This window comes from Squalius cephalus, assembly GCF_949319135.1.
Source record: "Squalius cephalus genome assembly, chromosome: 18".
NCBI lineage: Eukaryota > Metazoa > Chordata > Actinopteri > Cypriniformes > Leuciscidae > Squalius > Squalius cephalus.
In genome coordinates this window covers 12865639-12888222 of record NC_137139.1, presented here as the reverse complement: position 1 = coordinate 12888222, position 22584 = coordinate 12865639, and the positions used below count along the sequence as shown (strand labels likewise).

The window sequence follows — 22584 nt, the reverse complement described above, 5'->3', positions numbered from 1 at the left end:
GGATGGATGGATGGATGGATGGATAGATAGACAGATAGATAGATAGTCATGACGCATAAAGTGAGACAGAAAGGACACACAATTTAGGACATATTAAGGACAGACAGTGCCGTCTAGGGAGACAGACAGACGGCTGCCACCAGTGACAAATCCCTACCTCATTGGGACATTTGATTCGGCCCGTCTGTTTGAGGACGCGGCGTAGCCTCTCTCTCTCCTCCTGCTCCTCCCCAGACACATTCTCACTTGCCGACGGCTTACAAATGGGAAACAAACACAATGCAACACATTAGCGTCTCTCCAGAAACTCTTCCTCAAGTCTTTACAACAATGTGTTTCCAATAACTGCTTTCTGAGAGCCAGATGCCCAGCAGTCTTCAAAACCTTTATAGAAAGGCCATTACTCAAAGCATGTTATCAGCAATTGTCAGACTGCACTTTATACAGCACAGTATTTGGTCTGATGAAAACATCAGCAGAGGAAAAGAGACACAAGAGGTATCTAAACAGATACAGTAGGTATCTAGAAACCTCAACACAGCACCTGAGGGTGAACGTGAAGCCTGAGACGCAACTTCAGTTCTACCAGAAAGACTCGGGAGGTAAAATAACATAACAAGTATGCATTTATTAACAGCCCAGCAAGCAGGTAATATGAAATAAAGTTCTTTGGCGTAGCTCGCACGGGAGTACGGAATCTGCTTTTCCTGCCTGAAGACGAAGGCAGGGGCACAGCCGACCCCCTGGGAGGCGTAAGCCTGACTAAAGGTCCAGTGGTGGTTTTCCAATAATACGGGTGAAGGTTTCTGTGCGTTACTGTCTTTCCTTTTACGCAATACAACAAGATTAATTGAAATACATTTTCTCATATGTATTACCTCGTTATTTCATCTGACTCCATAAATGAAAAAAGGTTTTAATGATGTCTAGGCATCATTAAAAGTGAGCGAATGTTTGATTATTCTTTTTAACTCTAAGTATATTTTACCCCGTTCAGATTAGGAAACTATGTCGCTCAGAGGTCCTCACGTTTTCTGTTTTTAACGCGGGTCTCACGATCACAATCTCAACAGTTTTGATCATCAAACAGAGGTAATTAGCTATATAACTGAGATCGGTCACATTCAAGTTTACACAATCAAAGATACTTTGGTATAGCCCCCATGGAATTGCATACACTTGAATTTAATTTAAAGGTTTACTTCAGTAGAGGTATGGCCACTATTACAGATATAAGCTGACCAACATTACTTCTCTCATAATAGCTTTGGATTGGCCATGCCGTGGTTTCCCACGTACACTTATCTAAAGTAACATTAAATTAAAACTTAAAATTAAGACACACCCAAATTTAGATTGGGGAAGCAGCATTTTGCTGTTCTAAACGGAAATTCACTTCTTGTCTTTGCGAACCACGTACACTTGAATTAGTGCCAAATATTAGTCGTCACTAATCTGACGCAAAACTTGCGGGAACATACGAGTTCGTTTAATCTACTTGGGAAAACAATTTCAGAGTCAGTCGGAATAAAATCAAATGTAACAATTTATTACGTCAGGTAAATGTATCATGCCAATTTCATTATCATTTCAAAGATAATAAATACAAAACATTAAATGCTCTGGAATAAAGAGAAAAGATGTGAACCTGACATTAGAAAATACATGATGCTGAGAGTCTCGGCCACTCTCTGCATCACGGGCTAATTTGAGCTACAAATCACCACGAGCCTTCTTCAGCATCTCCCTAAATACGCAGACCAAGGCAGAACCCTCTTTTCAAATGTAAACAAGAGTTCACAGTGGGAATTTGCATTAATCACCGTCCCAGACTTACTAGGGACAGAAGTTGATTTACATGGAAACATTAGTTAACAATGGGAATTTGCATTGAGTTTACACCTTTGCCTGGAAGACACACCCTCCTCAGTGTGTGAGTTATCTCTAAACTCTTAAATACCTTATTACCTTTTGGTTTACTTCTTTGGGAATGAGACCTTTGTACCAGTCGCACTGAGGCATTTCAAATGATACCAAACGTGTAATACTGTGAGATAATTATTCACATTAAACCATATAGATTCTTGGGTGAATTTTGGTGATCTCAGCATGAGAGAGAAGGAATGGGGGAAGAGGGAAAGAGGTGTAGATTAGGATGATTCTGAGGTGAGACTTAAATCTCGAATGGTGCACAAGAGTGAGTTCAAATGTTAATTTCCTTTGTTCTCTCAGAGAGTTGCCCTCTCTTTCAGTTTTTCCAGTCTTACAGAGGTATGGGAAGGGACCATCCTGGTGGGTGGTGGGGAGGATGGAGGTGAATGTAGGCGTCAGCATCTGCAAACTCAGACATGTGTAAGTACCGATCTTTTATACTACAAGTATTAGAACAAAATAGGTGTTAGTGTTTAATGTTCTATTATTTTGGAAATTAAAAGGTTTTCTGGTATGTCTGAGTTTTTGGGGTTACCATTGTGCTGAAGAGTAGCGCCTGTGGTTAGGTTGATGATTGGCCAAATACCATCAAGAGCAAGACTATAATTATTATATTCTAAAAGTAATGGATGTGCACTTCTCTGCCAAGTGATAGTCTCTTGACTAAATGCTGTGGTACAAGCAGGTTTGCTTGTGCTATTCTTAACTAGCTTGAAAATATGAAACATTTGTAATGTAAATAATTAGAAAATATAAAAAAATGTATTATATTATATATTTTTCTATACATGTCTGTCTATGCTGCATGAGTAAATATATCTGCAATATATTACACATGCAGTACCATATCTGATCACATATACATCTATATTTATGAAGTGTATTACTGAATATAAAATTACATACATTCTGATATATTAGTAAATATATTGTCACATATTTTTCAATATATAAACGCCAATTCCTTATGTATTATTCAATATATTAACACAATATATTATTCTGTATATTTTCAAATATACTGTTAAAATATTTAATACATTGATCATTCATATATAGGCAAATATATTTTCTTTTCGTAAGGGTCAAGCAGGATGAGTTAAACGTATTTAAGTATCTACTGAGACAGACAGACAGACAGACACATACATACATACAGTGGAGAAAATAATTATTTGATCCCCTGCTGATTTTGTAAGTTTGCCCACTTACAAAGAAATGAAGGGTCAATAATGTTTATGGTAGGTTTATTTTAATGGATAGAGATAGAACATCAACCAAAATAATCCAGAAAAAACACATTACCGGTATATATTTGCAATTCAGTAAGTGAAATAAGTATTTGATCCCCAAGCAAAACATAATTTAGTTCTTGGTGGAGAAACCCTTGTTGGCAAGCTCAGAGGTAAGATGTTTCTTGAAGTTGGTCACCAGGTTTGCACACATCTCAGGAGGGATTGTGGTCCATTCCTCTTTACAGATCCTCTCTAAATCCTTAAGGTTTCTTGGCTGTCGCTTGGCAACTCAAAGTTTCAGCTCCCTCCACAGATTCTCTATAGGATTAAGGTCTGGAGATTGGCTACGCCATTCGAAGACCTTAATATGCTTCTTCTTGAGCCACTCCTTTGTTGCCTGGGCTGTATGTTTTGGGTCATTGTCATGCTGTGTTTGCTCAAGAAGACCCATCCAAGACCCATCTTCAGTGTTCTGGCTGAGGGAAGGAGGTTCTCGTCCAAGATTTGACGGTACATGGCCCCGTCCATCAGCCCCTCAATATGGTGAAGTCTGTACCCTTACCAGAGAAACAGCCCGAGAGCATAATGTTTCCACCTCCGTGCTTGACTGTAGGGATGGTGTTCTTGGGGACATAGTCAGCATTTCTCTTCCTCCAAACACAACGAGTTGAGTTGATGCCAAAAAGCTAAATTTTGGTCTAATCTGACCAAAGCACTTTCTCCTAAGCCTTCTCTGAATCATTAGATGTTCATTGGCAAACTTCAGACGGGCTTGTACATGTGCCTTCTTGAGCAAGGGAACATCTAATGAACATCTAATGATTCAGGATTTCAATCCATTGCGGTGTAGTGTGTTACCAATGGTTTTCTTGGTGACTGTGGTCACAACTGCCTTGAGATCATTAACAAGCTCCTCCTGTGTACTGCCCTACAAAGGTAGAGTGTGGAACTGAGAAAAATTACTTTAAAGATTTGTAGTTGTCCAGACAAATATTTTTACACTGTCCTGGAAATCTGGCAATTAGATATTTTAGTAATGAAAATTATCTACATAAAAAAAATCTTGAACTCAAACTTGACTTTTGACCCCTATTTTGAAATTACTGTACTCTGCCTTTGTATTGGCTGCAAAAAGTGAGAAGTCATGCCAAGGCCAAAGGCAGTAACTTCCACATTATCAATATTTGGTTGCTGATCACCATTTAAAAAATCATTGTAGTAACACATGTATAAAATAGTGATCATGGCATTTATTTTGAATGATTTACAATTATTTATAGCCATCTACTTATTGCTATCCAGTACTTTGGTTGTATTCTGATGGCATTATTAATACATTAGATATGACACAATACCTCCATTGCGGTAAAAAGTATCTTCAATTGGTACACAGTGGCGTAAGAAGAACGATATGAAAAAAGAAAATGATCACGATAAAACAGATCCTTGTGCACATTCGACCCGGGGACTGGTTTATAGCAGTGGTGGACCCGAAAGAAGCATACACTTTCACATTCAGATAGCCCCTCTTCACAGGCGCATCCTGAGATTCGTGCATGAAAAGTATGAATGCAGTGCTTTCCCCTTTGAGACTCAGTTGGGAGCGCGTTGTGGACTACCTCGACAACTAATACATTCATAGTACAACCTTCTGTGTTCGGCGTCTTTGCAGTATGCGGTGGTTTCAGCTGTCTGCACTATTATTGTGCTTGTGAACTTGGCTTGTCCCGCGGATTTATGCTGGACGCTGTGATTGTCTGTATAACCATTATTATCACTCCCTGTGACATATTAGTCCTGACTCCAGCGTCGGCTCGACCATGTTCAGGGCGTTGCTGAAGGCGCCGGCGCAGTTTTGGCACTCTGCCAGGTAGATGCATGAGTAGTGCTTTGTTGTATTCACCTGCTACGGCATGAGTAACATTTTTCTGTCAACTCTGCATATATCCTTTGCGATCGATATCGCGCATTTGTCGATGGAGTGGGTTCAGAGTCAGACCGATGGAGTAAATGTTCTGAGTCTGACCACGTTTGTGCAGGACAAAGCTGTCCGTCTGAGGTCATTTCAGAGGTTACAGGGACTGATGGCAGCGGTACACAGTAGGCTACACCGTAATTTAAATGCGGCAAATTTTAATGGACAGTAAAACAAAGGCAGAACACCGTACAATCTGATAGGTAGCATTATTTGACAGAACACCGGCACAGTAACTTCATATTGACGCACAGCTAAACAAAGGCAGAGTAGCCAACTGTAACTCAATTTGAGCATTCCAAAATAAAGCCAAAGAGAGGCAACTGGTGTTACGGTGTTCTGCTTTTGGTTTCTCATGGGCTTTTGGAAGTTACTGTTAAGACCCATTATTTTCTCGAAAAAACTATGAAATTGACTCAAGATACTCATCCACATGATAAAGGAGGTCTTGAATGTGCCAAAAATATCAATAACTCATTTTCAACCAAAAACGAAGTTACGACCTTTTGCTTTTGCACGGCATTGTAGTTCTGGGGTGATCCCTCACCTTTGTCATGATCATCCTTACCCCATAAGGTGAGATCTTGCATGGAGCTCCAGACCGAGGGCGATTGATGGTTATTTTGTATTTCTTCCATTTCCGAATAATGGCACCAACAGTTGTCTCCTTCTCACCAAGCTTCTTGCTGATGGTCTTGTAGCCCATTCCAGCCTTGTGCAGGTCTACAATCTTGTCCCTGATGTCCTTTGACAGCTCTTTGGTCTTGCCCATGGTGGTGGAGAGGTTGGAATGGAAGATACAGATTCTGTGGACAGGCGTCTTTTATACACATAACAAGCTGACATTAGGAGTACTTTCTTAAAGTGACAGGACTAATCTGTGTTTCACATGGGCACATAATCAATCTGTGGGAGGCAAAATTCTTGCTAGTTGTAGGAGATCAAATACTTATTTCACTTGATCAAATGCTAATCGATTTATATCCTTAATATAATATGTGTTTTCTGGATTTTTTGGTCTCTATCCGTTAAGATAAACCTACCATAAAAATTATAGACCCTTTATTTCTTTGTAAGTGGGCAAACTTACAAAATCATCAGGGGATCAAATAATAATTTTTCCACTATAGATAGATAGATAGATAGATAGATAGATAGATAGATCCCAAAACTGCTTCACACGCTTGACGTTCTCTTCCCGTCTAAGTGGGCGGTTCTTGGCTAGAATAATCTGGCCCAGACCGTATGCTGATTCTCAAAGGTTTGGCTCAGTCAATCTACTCAGCACCTGGCTCAAATAACAAAATCACAGACCCAAATGCACATCCTCATTAATGTTTCATACTGTTTCTGAGACATTTGCTTGTGCATAATTTAACACATTTCTTTGGAAATATTGTTTGCAGCTAATGCTTGAGCTTGGCAGATGGAGCTTATATCCTCATGGCCCTCTTTAACCAGTTTTTCTCTCTCATGTTTTCATACTAAACCTCACAAGAGTCACAAGGGATGCCATCATCATTACGGGATGTGCCGATCCTATTCAGATGTTGGCGAATTTGACTGGAAAAAACATGAACTTTACTCATAAAGCAGATTACCATGATTTGCTGTGAAGAAAGATTACTGGCAGGAACTGTGTTAATAGCTTAGGAATGCTGAGGAAATTATTACAGTAGAGAAATAAGGCTGGGGAACAGGAGACAATCATTACAGTTGAAATGCAGCTTGACGACTGTTTTAAAAGGCATTATTAGACCTTTTCCCATATGTGCAGTTAATGGTTAGAGCCTAATGGATGCTTTGGTCTTAAAGTGGTGCTGGAGTTTGGAGATGGTGTCAGATATAAGAGAGATTAGCGGCCGATGTGGACGTAGGGCAGCCACTGTACAAACACAGCTCCACTAGTTCATTAAAAGTATTAAATATGTCTACCTCTGTTGGTTCACATTAAAAGCACATTTCATTTGGGCTATATTACGCTATGGTTTTAGCATGTGATTTTTTTTGCCTGTGGACAGAAATAATCTCACAAAACAAGTGAAAAGAACGAACCTCACACACTTCCAGAGACTGACATTTTCATGTATATACAGAAAAGTTGATGTTAAAAAAAATGATGCAATTTTAACTGATAAATCATTTCATTAATCATAACTTTTCATTGATTTTGACATCTTGGAGATGAGCTGTACTATAGATCTGTAGGCGAATTCTTATAAACAAGATGAAGTAAAATGTGTTCTGGCACCGTCGCTTACCTTAGTGTGGTCAGCCATGCTGTGGTAGTCGAGTCCAGCTTTGGATCGGAACTGTTTCTGACACTGCTGACATTTGAGAGCGTCCCGCAGCTACAAGAAAAAACACCACAGTTTATGACGTCAACATCAAATATCATGAAGTCATGGGTTCTAAATGTGACATTTATATTTCACATACCAATTATACTTGACTTGTGAACTGTGAAAGTAATTTGTAGGCATTTGTAGGTTTATTAACCTGATAATTATCCAAATATGCCCTACCAGCCCCACACAGCAACTTTGACAATATTTGATTGATTTTGTTTGGTAAAGAGTTATCAAGCATTTGTGAATTATTCTGTGAGTCTCTCAACAGTGTTCGGCAGCAGCGTCTCTACTAATTGCGAAACTGTACGTTTATCTGCTTCAAGAACAGCGCCATTATTACCTCACTAGTGAGAAATGTCTTGTAGCTTTTAAGTTGCTAAACTATTTTACCAATAATACAACACGTTTCTGTGTGAGTGTGTCCGAACTGTATGTGTATGCGTTTGTGTGGGAGAAAGAGAGTATGTTTGAGAGAGTTTGTGGCAAAAAACTTGGAAATAATTTGTCGTTTTTATCCTATTGTTTACTATATTTATTTGCATAGTCATTGTGTGTTTTGGTTCTTTTGCAGTTGCTGTCAGCTCTAAGGACCTTTGAAATAACTAAAATCATTTGGCGAGGTGATATGGAACTATAAGGCGGTCAATATTAGCCGTGCGTTTGTTTGTTAGCAAATGTTTACACTACAGTTCAATATCTGGAGTCAGTCAGTGATTTTGCGGCTGCATTTATTTGATCAAAAATACAGTAAAAAAATTGTAATATTGTGAAATATTATTACAATTTATAATTTATATAACTCTTTACTATTTGATTATAGTGATGGTAAAGCGTGTCACATGATCCTTCAGAAATCATTCTAATATGCTGATTTGATGCTCAAGAAACATTTCTGATTATTATCAATGGTGAAAACACAGTTGTGCTGATTAACATTTTTGTGGAAACCATGATAAAAAAATTTCAGGATTCCTTGACGAATATTTGAAATAGAAATAATTTGTAACATTATACAGTAAATGTCTTTACTGACACTTTTGGTCAATTTAACACATCCTTAATGAATAAAAGTAATAATTTCTGCATGGAAATACACTAAAAAACTAATGAAAAAAATAAGGTCAATGATTATCATTTTAATACATTTTCTTTGCCATAAAACGTCTTCTCCCTTAATGCCCATCACAGCCATCATTGATTTCACACAGGGCTGAGGAAGAGGCTAGAGAAACTACAATTACTAGTGACCCCGCAATAACGCAGCCGATCGATTCCCCTTAAATAGACATGTCATCATTTTTATAGAGTTGTGCTATACACTGGGCTGGCACCATTAGACTCTACTCCAGATGCACACTGGGTAGGGCCACTCATTGCATCGCTTTCACAGACGCTCAATCAATAAAACGTCCCTAATGACTCCCTCTGGCCTCATGCGCGAGGTCCCGAGAGAGAGGTGTCTAATTGCATGCCTGAAACATTCTCCTCTCCGCTTCCTCTGCGGTTTAGTTGTATAAACAACAGAGGGAGAGTAATACATTAAAGGTTTGATTCTGTCTCTTACGCCATGTCGGCCTCGTTCACAAAACGCAAGCAGAACAAATTTCTGTGTAAATCGCTCATAAATCCGTTCTTACATAAACCGTCCAGATGAATTGAACATTTTGCATATGATTTACATTAAGAAACTCTTTCTGTTTGTGCTTCATGAATAAGGCTTTGTCTTTCTTCATATGAAAGAGATTGTGCACATCTGCTACATTATGTTTGATGCGTTTAGAAAACTGAGACAGATGTGGGGAGTGGAACTGTACGAACAGCGCAATCCACCGAAGTCCACAAGGGCAGTTTGGGTAATTAATACCTGAGGGAAAAGACCTTCAGGAGGATGAGAAATCAGTGTGGATTCCTCATGAGGTCAATGCAAACATCATTGACAGCGGTCTGTGGTGGTGTCTTGACTAGATATCTTCTTACGTGTACTAAGTTAGATTTCATGGTTGCTGAATAGATTGAATTGGCTTCAATATCTTGAAGAAGGAAAACATACAGGGACCAATGGTTTTGGTTCAAATTTAAAGTGAGTCATTCTTCACCACCAAGTAGGTTTTCCAAACACACTTCCTGTTTGCTTTTTGTCCAACAGATCTTAAACTCCATTGGGATGACACTGGGTTGGGATCCCACTAGTCGGGATGCCCAAACCAACACAAACTCCACCTTTAACCCTTAAATGCATCAAAATTTCACCAAACATTATTACATATTCGGGTCTTTAGTGACCCGGATCTATATCTAACACAGATGGCTCTCTAACTGCTGAAATAGTATAAAACTCTCCTGATATTTTACAATTACAAAATTTCTAACTATACTAAAGAATAAAATCATATTTTGTTAACTTTTGGAGCTTGGAAGGGTTTAGTTTGAGCAGATGTTTCATAACATCATCACTTTCCTCATCAGAGCTCATTTCCCAATACATTCAGCATCTGGCTCATATTCGCCATCTCAAACATATTCTCAAATCTATCGTTTTCGAAGTCTTCAAAATCAATATTTTGATCACTGACAGCTTCTTCACCAGACCCATCATCAAGTGACAGAGACACTAAGGCCGTTTTCAGACCTGTAGATCGTTTGCTTTGTTCTGAAAAAGGGACTTAATTTGTTACAATGTTGCGTTTTCTTCTTCTTGTTCAGCTCAAACTATTTTAAAGCGTACCAAAATGTTTTTCTGTAAGTCACATGTGAGTAAAGCTGTCCTCTTATAGGTCAGAGTTTCCTCTGAGTCATCCATCAAGATGAATGAAAAAATTCGTTCCAAACAAACCAGGTGTGAAAACGCCCTGATATTTGATTGCGTTCAGTACTTGCTCTACAGTAAATCACTGAGTCATTTCAAGCTTTGCTGATGATTCTTGCTATTCTTTTGTTTTCTGCCTTTGGTAACTATGAGTGTATCAGACATTGCCACCTTGACGAATAACAGTGAATTGCAGTCATCAGAGATTCAATTATTGTTGCGCAGAAAAAATATACCTACGCTATTACATAACTCGGGTCGCTAGTGACCGTATATAAAACATTAATTAGAAAACAGGCATTCTTTTATAATTTGTCTTTTTCATGTTATATTGTTTATAATGAATAGAATGAGGAATACTAAGAAGGTTGATGTCTAACTTTCAAAAATGAATGAGGGGGAGGGTAGTAAATGGCGTAATGGTTTGCTAAAGACCCCAGGTATGCGTTTTAAGTGTTAAACTAATTGTTCCATTGGGAATGTTGAGAGTAATTTGTAAAATGATATGCCTAAGGCTACGCTTGTGTTGTCCAGGTGTCCAGAGTGAGTCCTGACCTTCTGACAGATCTCCATGTGCTTCTTAAGACCAGGGACGGTCTTGCGAGTGACAACAGAGCAGGTGGGACAGACCACTTCCCCTCTCTCAGAGATGGTGTTCTGCCACTGGGCTTCAGCAGGGGGCACTGAGACAGAGACATTAAGATAAAACACATTTAAGATCACAATAATGTAAGCTACACTACAGTTCAATGGTTTAGGGTCGAAAAGATTTTTTTTATTGTTTTTGAAAGTCTTTTATGTTCATAGAGACTGCATTTATTTGATCAAAAATACAGTAAAAACAGAAATATTGTGAAAATGTTATTGTTTTATATTTATTGTAATTTTGCTTTATATGAGTTATTTTGCACTGCAGAGAGAGAGAGACCTGAACTGATGGCAGCAGGTTCTTTTCTGGAGTGAGCTTGAACCGACTGCTTCCTCTGCGACTCCTCGGTGAACAGAGTCCCTTCCGCCCTCTTCATCCGACCTGCTTTTAACTTCTCCTCCACCTTATTCATTCCTGTACAGCACATTACAAATTACATTCAGGGAAAGCAGAGATCTCACAAGTCACAAAAAAGAACAAGGAACAAATGAAACTCTCAAATTCTCCTGGTGGTCAAAGAGCCTTGTTGTCTTGTGGTGCAATGTTTTTTGCACATGTACCATTATAACTTTAACAGGAAATGAAACACTTCTAGAATAGACCTTATAGACCCCCTATTAGCACCAACAGGGGTAATTATTATCAAAGAGTATAAGGTTGATAATTATAAACACACAGCAGTAAAAAATACCACTAAAATATCAAGGAGTATTTATTGAATGGAGGCCTGGACTAAATTCTGAAAGTCAATGTCTGACAGATTTACTTCAGATTTAACAAACCTCTGATAACAAACGCCACAGTGAGGCAGTCAGTCATGAAAAGAAGAGGTCATGGCAATCTAGTATGTCACTTAAGAGACACTTCCTGTACTTTACATCCCTTAATGTAAGAGTTTGGCTTCTCTGAAGAAATTAATGACAGCTCAGGCAAAAAAGTCCATTAAATGCCCCTTTTTGTATAAAAATGTGCCTTACTGTAAAGTGTTTTAGGCCTAGAAGAGTTACTAATATCACATAAAATATGGGCTTAGAACCTGAAAAACACAATTACTGTACGTTTAAATCCATGGTGAATTGCAACATTTTTGAGTTTGAAGATGGACTGGTTCAATACCAAAACCCTTAAAAATTTAGAAAGATTCTCTGCAAGGCGTGTCATTGAGCATCAAGCCAGGTCTGATTTAAACATCTATCATGAATGTACAGTCCCACTGGGCCTTGTGGTACAGCTGCAGCTCTGGGCTCAGTGGCCCCAAGATGCAGCTCCGCCTCAAGGCTTAGTAGGTCTTGTGGTGCAGCTCCACCTCTGGGCTCAGTGGGCCCCAAGATGCAGCTCCATCTCTAGGCCTAGTAGGTCTTGTGGTGCAGCTCCACCTCTGGGCTAAGTAAGTGTGTTTAGTAATACTGTTGTAAAATTAACAGATGTTTTTCTTGTTGACGTTGATTTGTTTGGTTTTAACTGCCATACTTGTTCACTGACTGATTCAGTTTTATATTTTTATGGCTACAAAAATGTGCCCTCATAAATCCCTCTCAAAATCAAATCCTGAGGGCAAATATTGACCCTTAATAAAAAATGTTATTTACAGGCTGGAGGAACAGATGTAGGAAGAGGGATAGGAAGAGGGTGTATGTGTGTGTGTGTGTGTGTCAGGTTTTAGTAACTTACCGTGGAGGTTCATAAAGGGACAAAATAATCTTTTTCACATATAAAATGCCAAAAAGTAAAGGATTAAAGTTAGTCTATAGCAATGTTGGGTAAGTTGCTCTAAAAAAGTTATAAATTACTAGCAACAAATTACATCTTCAACAATGTAATTATATTACTTTACTAATTACTCTCTCTCTAAAAAGTATTGCATTACTTATTACTAATTACTTTCTAAATCCCATATCAACCTCGACCAGTTGAACAATACAAGGACAGACATGAAACTGCTCTTTTAATTATTTTTAAATAAATAATATAAAATTGCATAAATTATTCTTAAATTGACCATAGTATTTAAAGGGAGAAGGTTACATTAAAAATATACATTTTAACATTAGACGTTAAATTTTATTGCTTTAAGCCACTATTGTTTTAAATAGAATTTTTCTATCGTCTATGCAATTACATCAGAAGTAACTGTAATTAAATCACAGAAATAGTACAGTAATTAATTACTTAGCAATGCATTACACCCAACATTGGTCTATAGTAATAAAAATTAGCTTTAAGAATACAGAGTTCAGACTTTAAGAACAACAGAATTTATTGGACGTCCCTACCATTATATAAAAACGTGTGTGTGTGTGTGTGTGTGTGTGTGTGTGTGTGTGCGTGCATGTGTTACCTTTCAAACCGAATGTTCCTGAAATAGACGGCTGTTCCCCAGTGAACTTCTTTGGAGTTTTCTGCTTCCTCCCTGGCTCAAATGGAGAAGAACAACAACAAGAGGTCAAACATCTCAATAACATGGCGAAGAGCTACATTCATGGTTGCTCTATGACAAAATGCAGTGCTGAATGTTTATGAGCAACTGTTGTAAGTGACAGTCTCATTAATGATGCTCAAACTTCAGCGCACCAAAGGCGAATGAGCACCTGCTGTTCCACATGCTGTGGTTCCTCCCGTGGAGAACCTGACACAGCTTCATGAACCAGTGATGGGAGCAGAGATCGGATATCCATTTCTGTGTGTTAGCATAGCCTTTGATTGTCAACTTATGCAGCACAAACACAGCTGCTCTAGTGCTTTTTTCTTGACGTTTCAGACAGATGCACACACACTGTCCTCGCCTCTGGCTCTAGCATGGAACAACAAACGAAGGGGTCGTGTACCCAAACAAAGGCCATAAATAGCGGACTCGCAGCATGAGCCACGTCGACGTCTCGACACACAGCGTCTCTGCCAGGCAGAGACAGAGACAGCAGCGCCACCAGGTACCAGAGAGACTTAATGGCCAGCAGCCCTCGGATCTCACACAGAGCACTTACACACTGCTGCTTAAAGGGCCAGGCCACCAATTCCTACAGATGTAGGGCATTCTGGGACGTGTTCATGAGAACTGTTATCCATTCAAACCCTGGAAATTGCAGTACAGATTGAAGTACTGGGAGCCTCATCTTTTCTAGTGGAACTACTTTTCTGGATGGTGGACTTTCCGGTTATGTATTACCAACAAGTTGTATTGCTCAGAGTGAAACTGCATTTGCGAGGGAAATTAAAATGTCATTGCTCATACAAATGCGCACATATTCACTGCCAGCTACACAAAAAGTTATAAAAATAAATAAAATTGAATTTAAATGTTTAATTTTATATTTACTTTATATTGACTTTATATTATACATTTTAAATGCATTATTTTTTACATTTATTATTTAAAATCTATTTTTAAATTATTTTAGAAACATTATACATTTCTACACTTTTTGGTAAAGAACTTAAAGAATGTACACAAAAAGAACAACACAAATAATTATAAACAATTTTTTTTAAATTGAATGAAATTTTTTTTTATATTTTCATTTTTATTTAATATAATTGTACTTATTTAAAAAAAAAAAGTATTATACATTTCTACACATGCACAGTATAAAGTGTTATTTTTGTAAAGACCTTAAAGAATGTAACTTTTATGCCCACATTTTTACTTGTAACAATTTAATTAAAATGTATAATTTTGCATTCACATTTATCATTTTAAATTGATATTTTTTTCATTCAACAACACAAATTATGAATAAAGAAAATGTAAAATTTAATTTAAATTTATAATTTCATATTCACATTTATCATTTTAAATGTATAATTTTTTCATTTATTTAATATTTAATTTTACACATACACAGTATGTTGTTTCGTTTTATGTTAAGTCATTATCACAAACATCACAAAACGAATTTCGACAACTTGTCACTAGTTCATTAACTTCCAAGAAAGAGAAAAATTATAAAAGGATGTCTGTTTTCTAATTAATGTTTTGTAAGAACTGTAGAGGGTCGCTAGCGACCCGAGTTATGTAATATTGTAAAAATTATTTTCCGCTCAACAATAACAGAATCTCTGATGACTCAATAAGTGCAAAAGTTGAAAAGTTGAAAAGATAGAAAAGCAGAATTCACATCCATAAGTCACAGAAAAACAAATGTTTACATTTACAAGGCAAAAATATGCTTGTACATGATGCAACCGGCCCAAAACTCTTTCACACTGGCTTTAACTAAGATTCTTATAGTTATTGGTACTGAACAATTACCACATTCATATTTTATGGTATTACATGTGGTACTCCAAAGAATATCATGACATTCCCATGTCCATGGACAGGTGTTTGGGGTGCTTTCATGCACATCATGAATCTTAGTGTGTAGCAATCTTACTGTGCTTCATTCTCTCGGGGTCCTCCTCAGGGAAGGGTGGGGGCAGACTGTCCTCCTCGCTCTCACTGTCCTCGGTATCTAAAGACGTCCCCTGCTGCTGGGAGCTGTGCCGCTGTCTCCTGTCCGGCCTCTGGGGGGCGCATTCCCCATTCTGTAAGAGCTGCGACACCTCCTGGGTCTTCTTCACCTTGAAAAATACGGGTGATGGAGGGCTGTTCTCCATGGGCCTGAGAGGGAGCACAGGGAACACAGGCTATTAAAGTCAATCCGCAGAGGACTGGTACCATAGTAACACATGAGGACTTCATCTGGAGCTTAATGATGGCAGTGTGGAAAACAAGTCATGTCCTGAAGCGATTTTTGCTGTGTCAAATATTTAAAAAAGCTCATTCAAATTTGCTGCAGAAATGATTCATGCGCAATTAAAAAGTGGCAAGATGGAAAAGAGTATTGAGCTTTCAGACCTTTTTTTGGCATTCCCCTTCACAGGGGTTTTCTGCTGTTTGGGTTCAGATTTGGGATCGGATCTGGTCTCCAATGTGACTCTTTCTGGATGATTCCACAGCTTGTGCTTCTGAAGACGCACCTTGGTGGCAAATACAGCCTCACAGTACGGGCATCTGTGACTCAGCTTCTCTGCTATGGTCGCCTGAACGAGAGAGGGACACACACACACACATACACACACAAAAAGTAAGTTCAAGTGCTATAGGTCTCAGATCCAAGTTAAAATGACAGTGGGTCTTTCCAAAGTTTCTAAAGTTACTAAAGTAGGTATTGGTCAAGATGGTTGACTAGTTAACCTGTCATTGACAAGTGAGGTCAAGTAGTTTGACTTTTATGTTTTTTATATTAATTATATTATATTAGAATTGTATATACACAGTATGTCATATATATAATTGTTTATTATATGTTTTTATTATACTTTATATACTTTTACTTTTATTCAGCAGAGATGCATTGAATTGATCAAAAGTGACAGTAAAGACATTTATGATTGCAAAGATTTCCATTGCAAATAAATGCTGTTCTTTTTAACGTTCTATTCTTTAAATAATCATGTAAAAGATAATGATATATTTATCACAGTTTTCACAAAAATATGAAGCAGCACAATTGTTTTCAACCATGATGATGATAATAATAAATGTCTCTTGAGCATCAAATGTGAAAACTGAAGACTGGAGTAATGATGCTAATAATTCAGCTTTGCATCAGGAATAAATTACATTTTAAAATATTTTCAAATAGCAACCAGTTATTATTATTTATTATTATTTATATAAAAATGTATTTAATAATATTACTGTTTTTTACTTTATTTTCGAGCTTATGAAGGTCATATAAATGGTGAGCAAAAGAATCTTACAGACCATGAAATATAGTGATGCACATGTATATATATTTTAGGTGTGATATATTTCTAATATATTTGTAAATGGGATCAATTTAAAGACTCCTCACAATGTTTTTGAAAGGTTTTAGTGTGCTGTGCTTAGCATGCTTAAACCCTCAAAGAAGTTGTGTCTCTAAATTCATCAAATTTGCCAACTTTAAAACAATTACCTTTACCTAAACAAGCCTCATTTTAAAGGGCTTCTTATGATTGACTGACCAGTTGAGTAGCCGTTCAAACAACCTACTGATTTTAAATAGTTTTTTACATAACTATTAATGAATGAGAGTTGGTAGCATATATTGATTTTGCAGTGTAAGAATGTGTACTTTGGATTTTAGTTCTTACCCCTTGGCATCGCTGATAGTGATATTTAAGTCCGTAAATACTGGGGAATTCCAACCAGCAGCCTGAGCTTGGACATTTCACCCTGGAACGACTCTTAAACTCCTCTTTCCACTGAACCATCATATGGGCCTACGTCCGGGAAACACACACACACACACACACACACACACACACACACACACACACACACACACACAGGCATTAGAAACTATTAGCAATCAATTCATATACACACAGCCTTCTGTGAGATGTTGTTCCTCCAAATACAACAGTTGGAAATAGTTTGGAAAGTCCCTTTACTCCATGACACAAAAAAACCACCCAAAATCCCAATCTGGCGTAGCTTCATTCCTTCATCAACAGCCAAAAATGGATATTTTACAGCTTTACTCACAGGAATAATGCGCAGCTCCTGCACCTCCACACGAGGACGTCCTTTCTTCTTGCTCTCTGATTTCTCATTGTAGGAGGAACCTGAGAAAATATGAACATGAAAGAACATTCCCAATTTAACAATGTTATTTACATAATGCAATGTCATTTGCATGTGATTTCATAGCATATTGTATGGACTTATTGTGATAAATTGTAGCAATATATATATATATATATAGTGTATGATTTTATCCATATCCATAACTTTTTTCTCACATCTGTCATTATATGCTATTGTTACTTACTTGCTGTTAACTTTATTAGATTAGCATTAACCATCATTAAATTACTTTTGTCAAGATTTTAGAAATACTGCATTTCTACAACAGCCATCGAATAAAATTCCTATATACCCGCGCAAACATGGAGAAAATAATGGAAAGGAAAGATATTAAAACCATATAAACCTGTTTTTCTTTTAAATATCATGCACTGAAAAATAAGACCAGGAGAGTGATGCCTGTCAGTGATTTCATGGTAGTTTCTATGGAATTCCAATCTTATCCTCTCCTCCTTAAAACACCTTGATTTTATCAAAGAAGAACCATTAACCTTACTTCAGATTAATGATTGGCTTAGAAACTCCCTTCAACACCAGTCAACATGGCAGCTCTCCATATGTTCCAGACGTTAGTGAGGCTGAACGAACATTTAGAGACACAGTCAATTGCAGATGCATTGTGCGTACAAATTAGTGCCATTGCTTATTTCATGCGAGTCCCAGGAGAACAGAAGATGATAGCATGTGTTGGCTTTCTGGTTGGTGGAGGTCACAGAAGGTTGCCGTAAATCCATACTAGCGGTGGCAAGGTCAAAACATTGAGCAAACGGCAGATAATTACACACTAATTCTCCATAGAGGCCCGCTGGCTTATGGCTGCTAAGCAACTATATAATAAGGACACTTACAAAGTGGCTTCAGACAAATTGTCTGCAGTGTGTATGTGTGAGTGTGTGTGTGTAAATGAGAGTGATAAAGGCCTTTCACAGACTAGAGTAAATCAGCCATTAATCAACCATTTCTCTGACACGGCACTAGGAGGACACACTCCTTGAGTTAAAGGGATGGGTCACCTAGAAAGGAAAATTCTCTCATTCACTCAACTTCATGTCATTCCAAAACTCATATGCTGTTATCAGTAGAACACAAAAGGATTTTTATTTAATTTTTTCACACAACTTGTTTCTATACAACAGATCAAGCTTCAAATCAAGATGTTTATCAAGCTAAAAACACACACACACACACACACACACACACACACACACACACACACACACACACACACACACACACACACACACACACACACACACATATATAGATAGATACACACACACACACACATATATATATATATATATATATAGATAGATAGATACATACACACATACACACATACATATATACACATACATATATATATATATATATATATATAGATAGATACATACACACACACACACACACATATATATACTGTATATATATATCTATATATATATATATATATATATATATATATATATATATATAGATAGATACATACACACATACACACACACACATATATACACATACATATATATATATATATATATATATATATATATATATATATAGATATATATAGATAGATACATACACACACACACACATATACTGTATATATATATCTATAGATATATATATATATATATAGATATATATAGATAGATACATACACACATACACACACACATATATACACATACATATATATATATATATATATTTATATATATACTGTATATATATGTGTGTGTGTGTGTGTGTGTGTGTATCTATCTATTTATATATATATATATATATATATGTGTGTGTGTGCGCGTGTGTGTGTGTGTGTGTGTGTGTGTGTGTGTGTGTGTGTGTGTGTGTATATAGTACACATATATGCAATATATATCTGCTATTAATTCTACTTTGTTAAATTCGAATATTAATTTGAAGTCAATATCATGTTTGGTAATGCTATTCAAATTTAGGAATACAATCTTGTAAATGATGACAGAATTTTCAAGTTTGGGGGAACTATCGCTTTAAGAATCACACACACACACACAAACACACACACACACACACACACACACACACACACACACACACACACACACACACACACACACGCATTCTTTTCTGCTAAATTCTCTCTCTCTCTCTCTGTGTATATGGAGGGCAGACTCTTTCACTTGCACACTCCTCTCGTTCACAATTATCCGTGTCCTCCATCACAGCGGCCCTGCGACTCTCCACAGAAGTGTGTGGGAGGGGTACAGAACGCTGGGAGAGTGAAGAGGAGGGGGAGGAAGGGCGGGTCTGAGACCAGACAACGCGCTAATTAAATGTCACAAGTCCTGCTATCTGCCCCTTTTCACATCTGAGCTGTAGAAGCGGCTGATTTGCTCTTTTTCCTCTTCTCCTCACAGATGACCCTGTTAACCAGGGTAGCTACAGGGGGGCTGAGGCTGCTGGCCAAGGCTACTACATCAAATCTTAATTGACCTATTTGTTTTGTTTATAAATGTCCCTGTTCTTCTTCTGCAGAATGAAAATGACTTAAACTTGTATATGTATATATACATATATATACACAGTGATGAGCCAAAACATTATGACCAGTCAATGGTGAAACAAATATCGTTGATCATCTCCAAACACAGCCACATATTAAGGTCTGGGTAGATTAGATGGTAAGCAAACAATCAGTTCTCATAATCAACGGGTGCAGGAGAAACGGGCAGGAATAAAGATCTGAGCGACATTGACAAAGAGCCAAATTGTTATGGCAAGCCGACCGTGTCAGAGTGTCTCTGAAACGGCAAGTCTTGTGTGTTTCTCCTGGTCAGCAGTGGTGAGAATTTACCAACAGTGATCCTGAGGAGAGACAAACTACAAACTGGCGACAGGGTGTTGGGCGGCTAATTCCACATAACTTAACATGTTTCCTCACTTAACATGTTTCCTCACTTTAACTTAACACGTTTCCTCACTTTAAGTTAAGTCAACTGATCACTTTTTTTAGTGTATGATAACAGCCTTTAGTATGCTGCAGATGACATGACAATGCTCGTCTTCACAGGATGGGATATTCCCAGTCTAGAAACGGGGTCGTGAAACATAACTCATCTAAGTATAACAGATAGTGATTATCAGAGTCTTTTCAGTATGCCATCCACTTATAACAGAAAGCTGCATTAACAGGAGGACATCAACCTCCAGCTTAACTCAGGTAAGTATCCGCAGGTTAAATAGGTCACAGATATTGGCCAACAGCAGAAAGCATAACTCAAGAGAGTATTCACAGGTAGAAACCATGACAGTCTTTGCAACACGTCATCAAAACCAACTAAGGGCAGTATCAACAGGTCACTTTCATAGTCCTTGTTGAATGATATCAAACATAACTGAATTCTCAGGTAAATCCATGAACCGTCTTTGCAGGATAACACCAAACATAACTCAGGTTGATATTCATAATGTCTTTCAATCAGTCAGAAAACAGAAGACAGACTGCATCTCTGGTAAGTACACGAATAATTAACTTGACTTGAAATCCATTCTGAGAATAATACGGATCTAACTCTGCGGTGATCACGAAGAGTTAGATCCATACAAGAAGAGCAAGGAGAGTATCAGTGTGTCTGACAAGGACTGATCTCAGGGTATGTTAACAAGACAACGATGTGCTTCAATTGGAAGTTTTTCCTTTGTACAGACGACAACGTTGTCAAAATGATCCCCATTAAAAGACATTAATGCTTTTATTCAGGATTTATTTTACACGGCTGTTTTCAACATTGATAATAATCAGAAATGTTTCTTGAGCATCAAATCAGCATATAAGAATGATTTCAGATTTCTGAAGGATCATGTGACACTGAAGACTGGAGTAATGATCCTGAAAATTCAGCTTTTATCACAGGAATAAATTACAGTTTACAATATATAACAATAGAAAACAGCTATTTGAAATTGTAATAATATTTCATAATATTATTGATTTTATTGTATTTTTAATCAAATAAATGCAGCCTTGGTGAGCATAAGAGACTTCTTTCAATATCATCTTACCATCCCCAAACTTGTGGTTAATGGTAGGCTATGTTAAACTAAATGCCACATAGGTGGTTTGTGAATAAAATAAAGGGTTTTGCGCTTAAATGCTGTGACTGTTTATTAAATTCGCCACTTCTCTTTGTAAATGTTGGGTTCTCAAAAGCTGCTTTAAAAGGGACAAGGTGAATTAGATTCATACTATTATTTGACCTAAAAAGATCATGTACAAAAGGTTCCTGGGGCTTCTCTTCTGAGGTATCCCAGTTAGTTTTGTGGTTATAGTAGTGTTGGATAAAGGATTAAACATAATCTTTGATCACACCCGGAGGAGGGCCAGGAAAGTCAATAGCAAAATGATATGGTGTTTAAAAGAATGTTTGGGAAGCTTAAAGGAAGAGCCATGCTTGGGCTAGAGGCTATTGTGGGTGGATTTGAAAGCACACTATTTATGATAACGAGAATTAGAGAGATCTGTTCAGGCTGAATTAGGCTAAAGCACACATAAGACATTTGCCTGGTAGATAAGCACTGTATTAAGTGTGTGTGTGTCTAGTATTCCCCACGTTATGGGGCCCAAAAAACATTTTATTTTGGTCCCAATGAGGAAAACAGCTTATAAATCATATGAATCATTAATCAAACAAGTGATGTTTTTGGACATTTTTCTGTGATGGGTAGGCTTAGGGGATATAATATACAGTTTGTACAGTACAAAAAATCATTATGTCTATGGAAAGTCCCCATAAAACTGTGTGTGTACAGTACTTAAGAGATAAGAGGTATGAACGCAAACAAACACATTACAATGGCATGGGTTTAGTTTAGTTGAGAAGATTTTGTCCGTCATAATGACACTTCTGCTGATGAGGAAATGAGGTATGAATTTTAATTTCTGTCTTCAAATATACAGGTCCTTTAGATAAAGAGCATAATTAAAAAATGTTGCTCTCGGGAAAGACATGTTTGTGTTGCTATGGGAATGAGAGCT

At 37.4% G+C, this 22584-nt stretch overlaps 1 protein-coding gene across 1 annotated transcript in view; it reads right to left on the bottom strand.

Moving 5' to 3' along the window:
- The window catches only part of znf512b (zinc finger protein 512B), a 71578-nt gene that overhangs the window by 15489 nt on the left and 33505 nt on the right, over positions 1-22584 (bottom strand). Inside the window, exons 3-11 of the mRNA XM_079849792.1 lie at positions 17460-17539; positions 17066-17194; positions 15783-15967; positions 15319-15545; positions 13287-13358; positions 11228-11362; positions 10855-10982; positions 7404-7493; positions 158-256 (exon numbers count right to left, since the gene is read on the bottom strand). Coding sequence (XP_079705918.1) covers positions 158-256; positions 7404-7493; positions 10855-10982; positions 11228-11362; positions 13287-13358; positions 15319-15545; positions 15783-15967; positions 17066-17194; positions 17460-17539 — 1145 coding nt within the window. The remainder of the gene's footprint in view (positions 1-157; positions 257-7403; positions 7494-10854; positions 10983-11227; positions 11363-13286; positions 13359-15318; positions 15546-15782; positions 15968-17065; positions 17195-17459; positions 17540-22584) is intronic.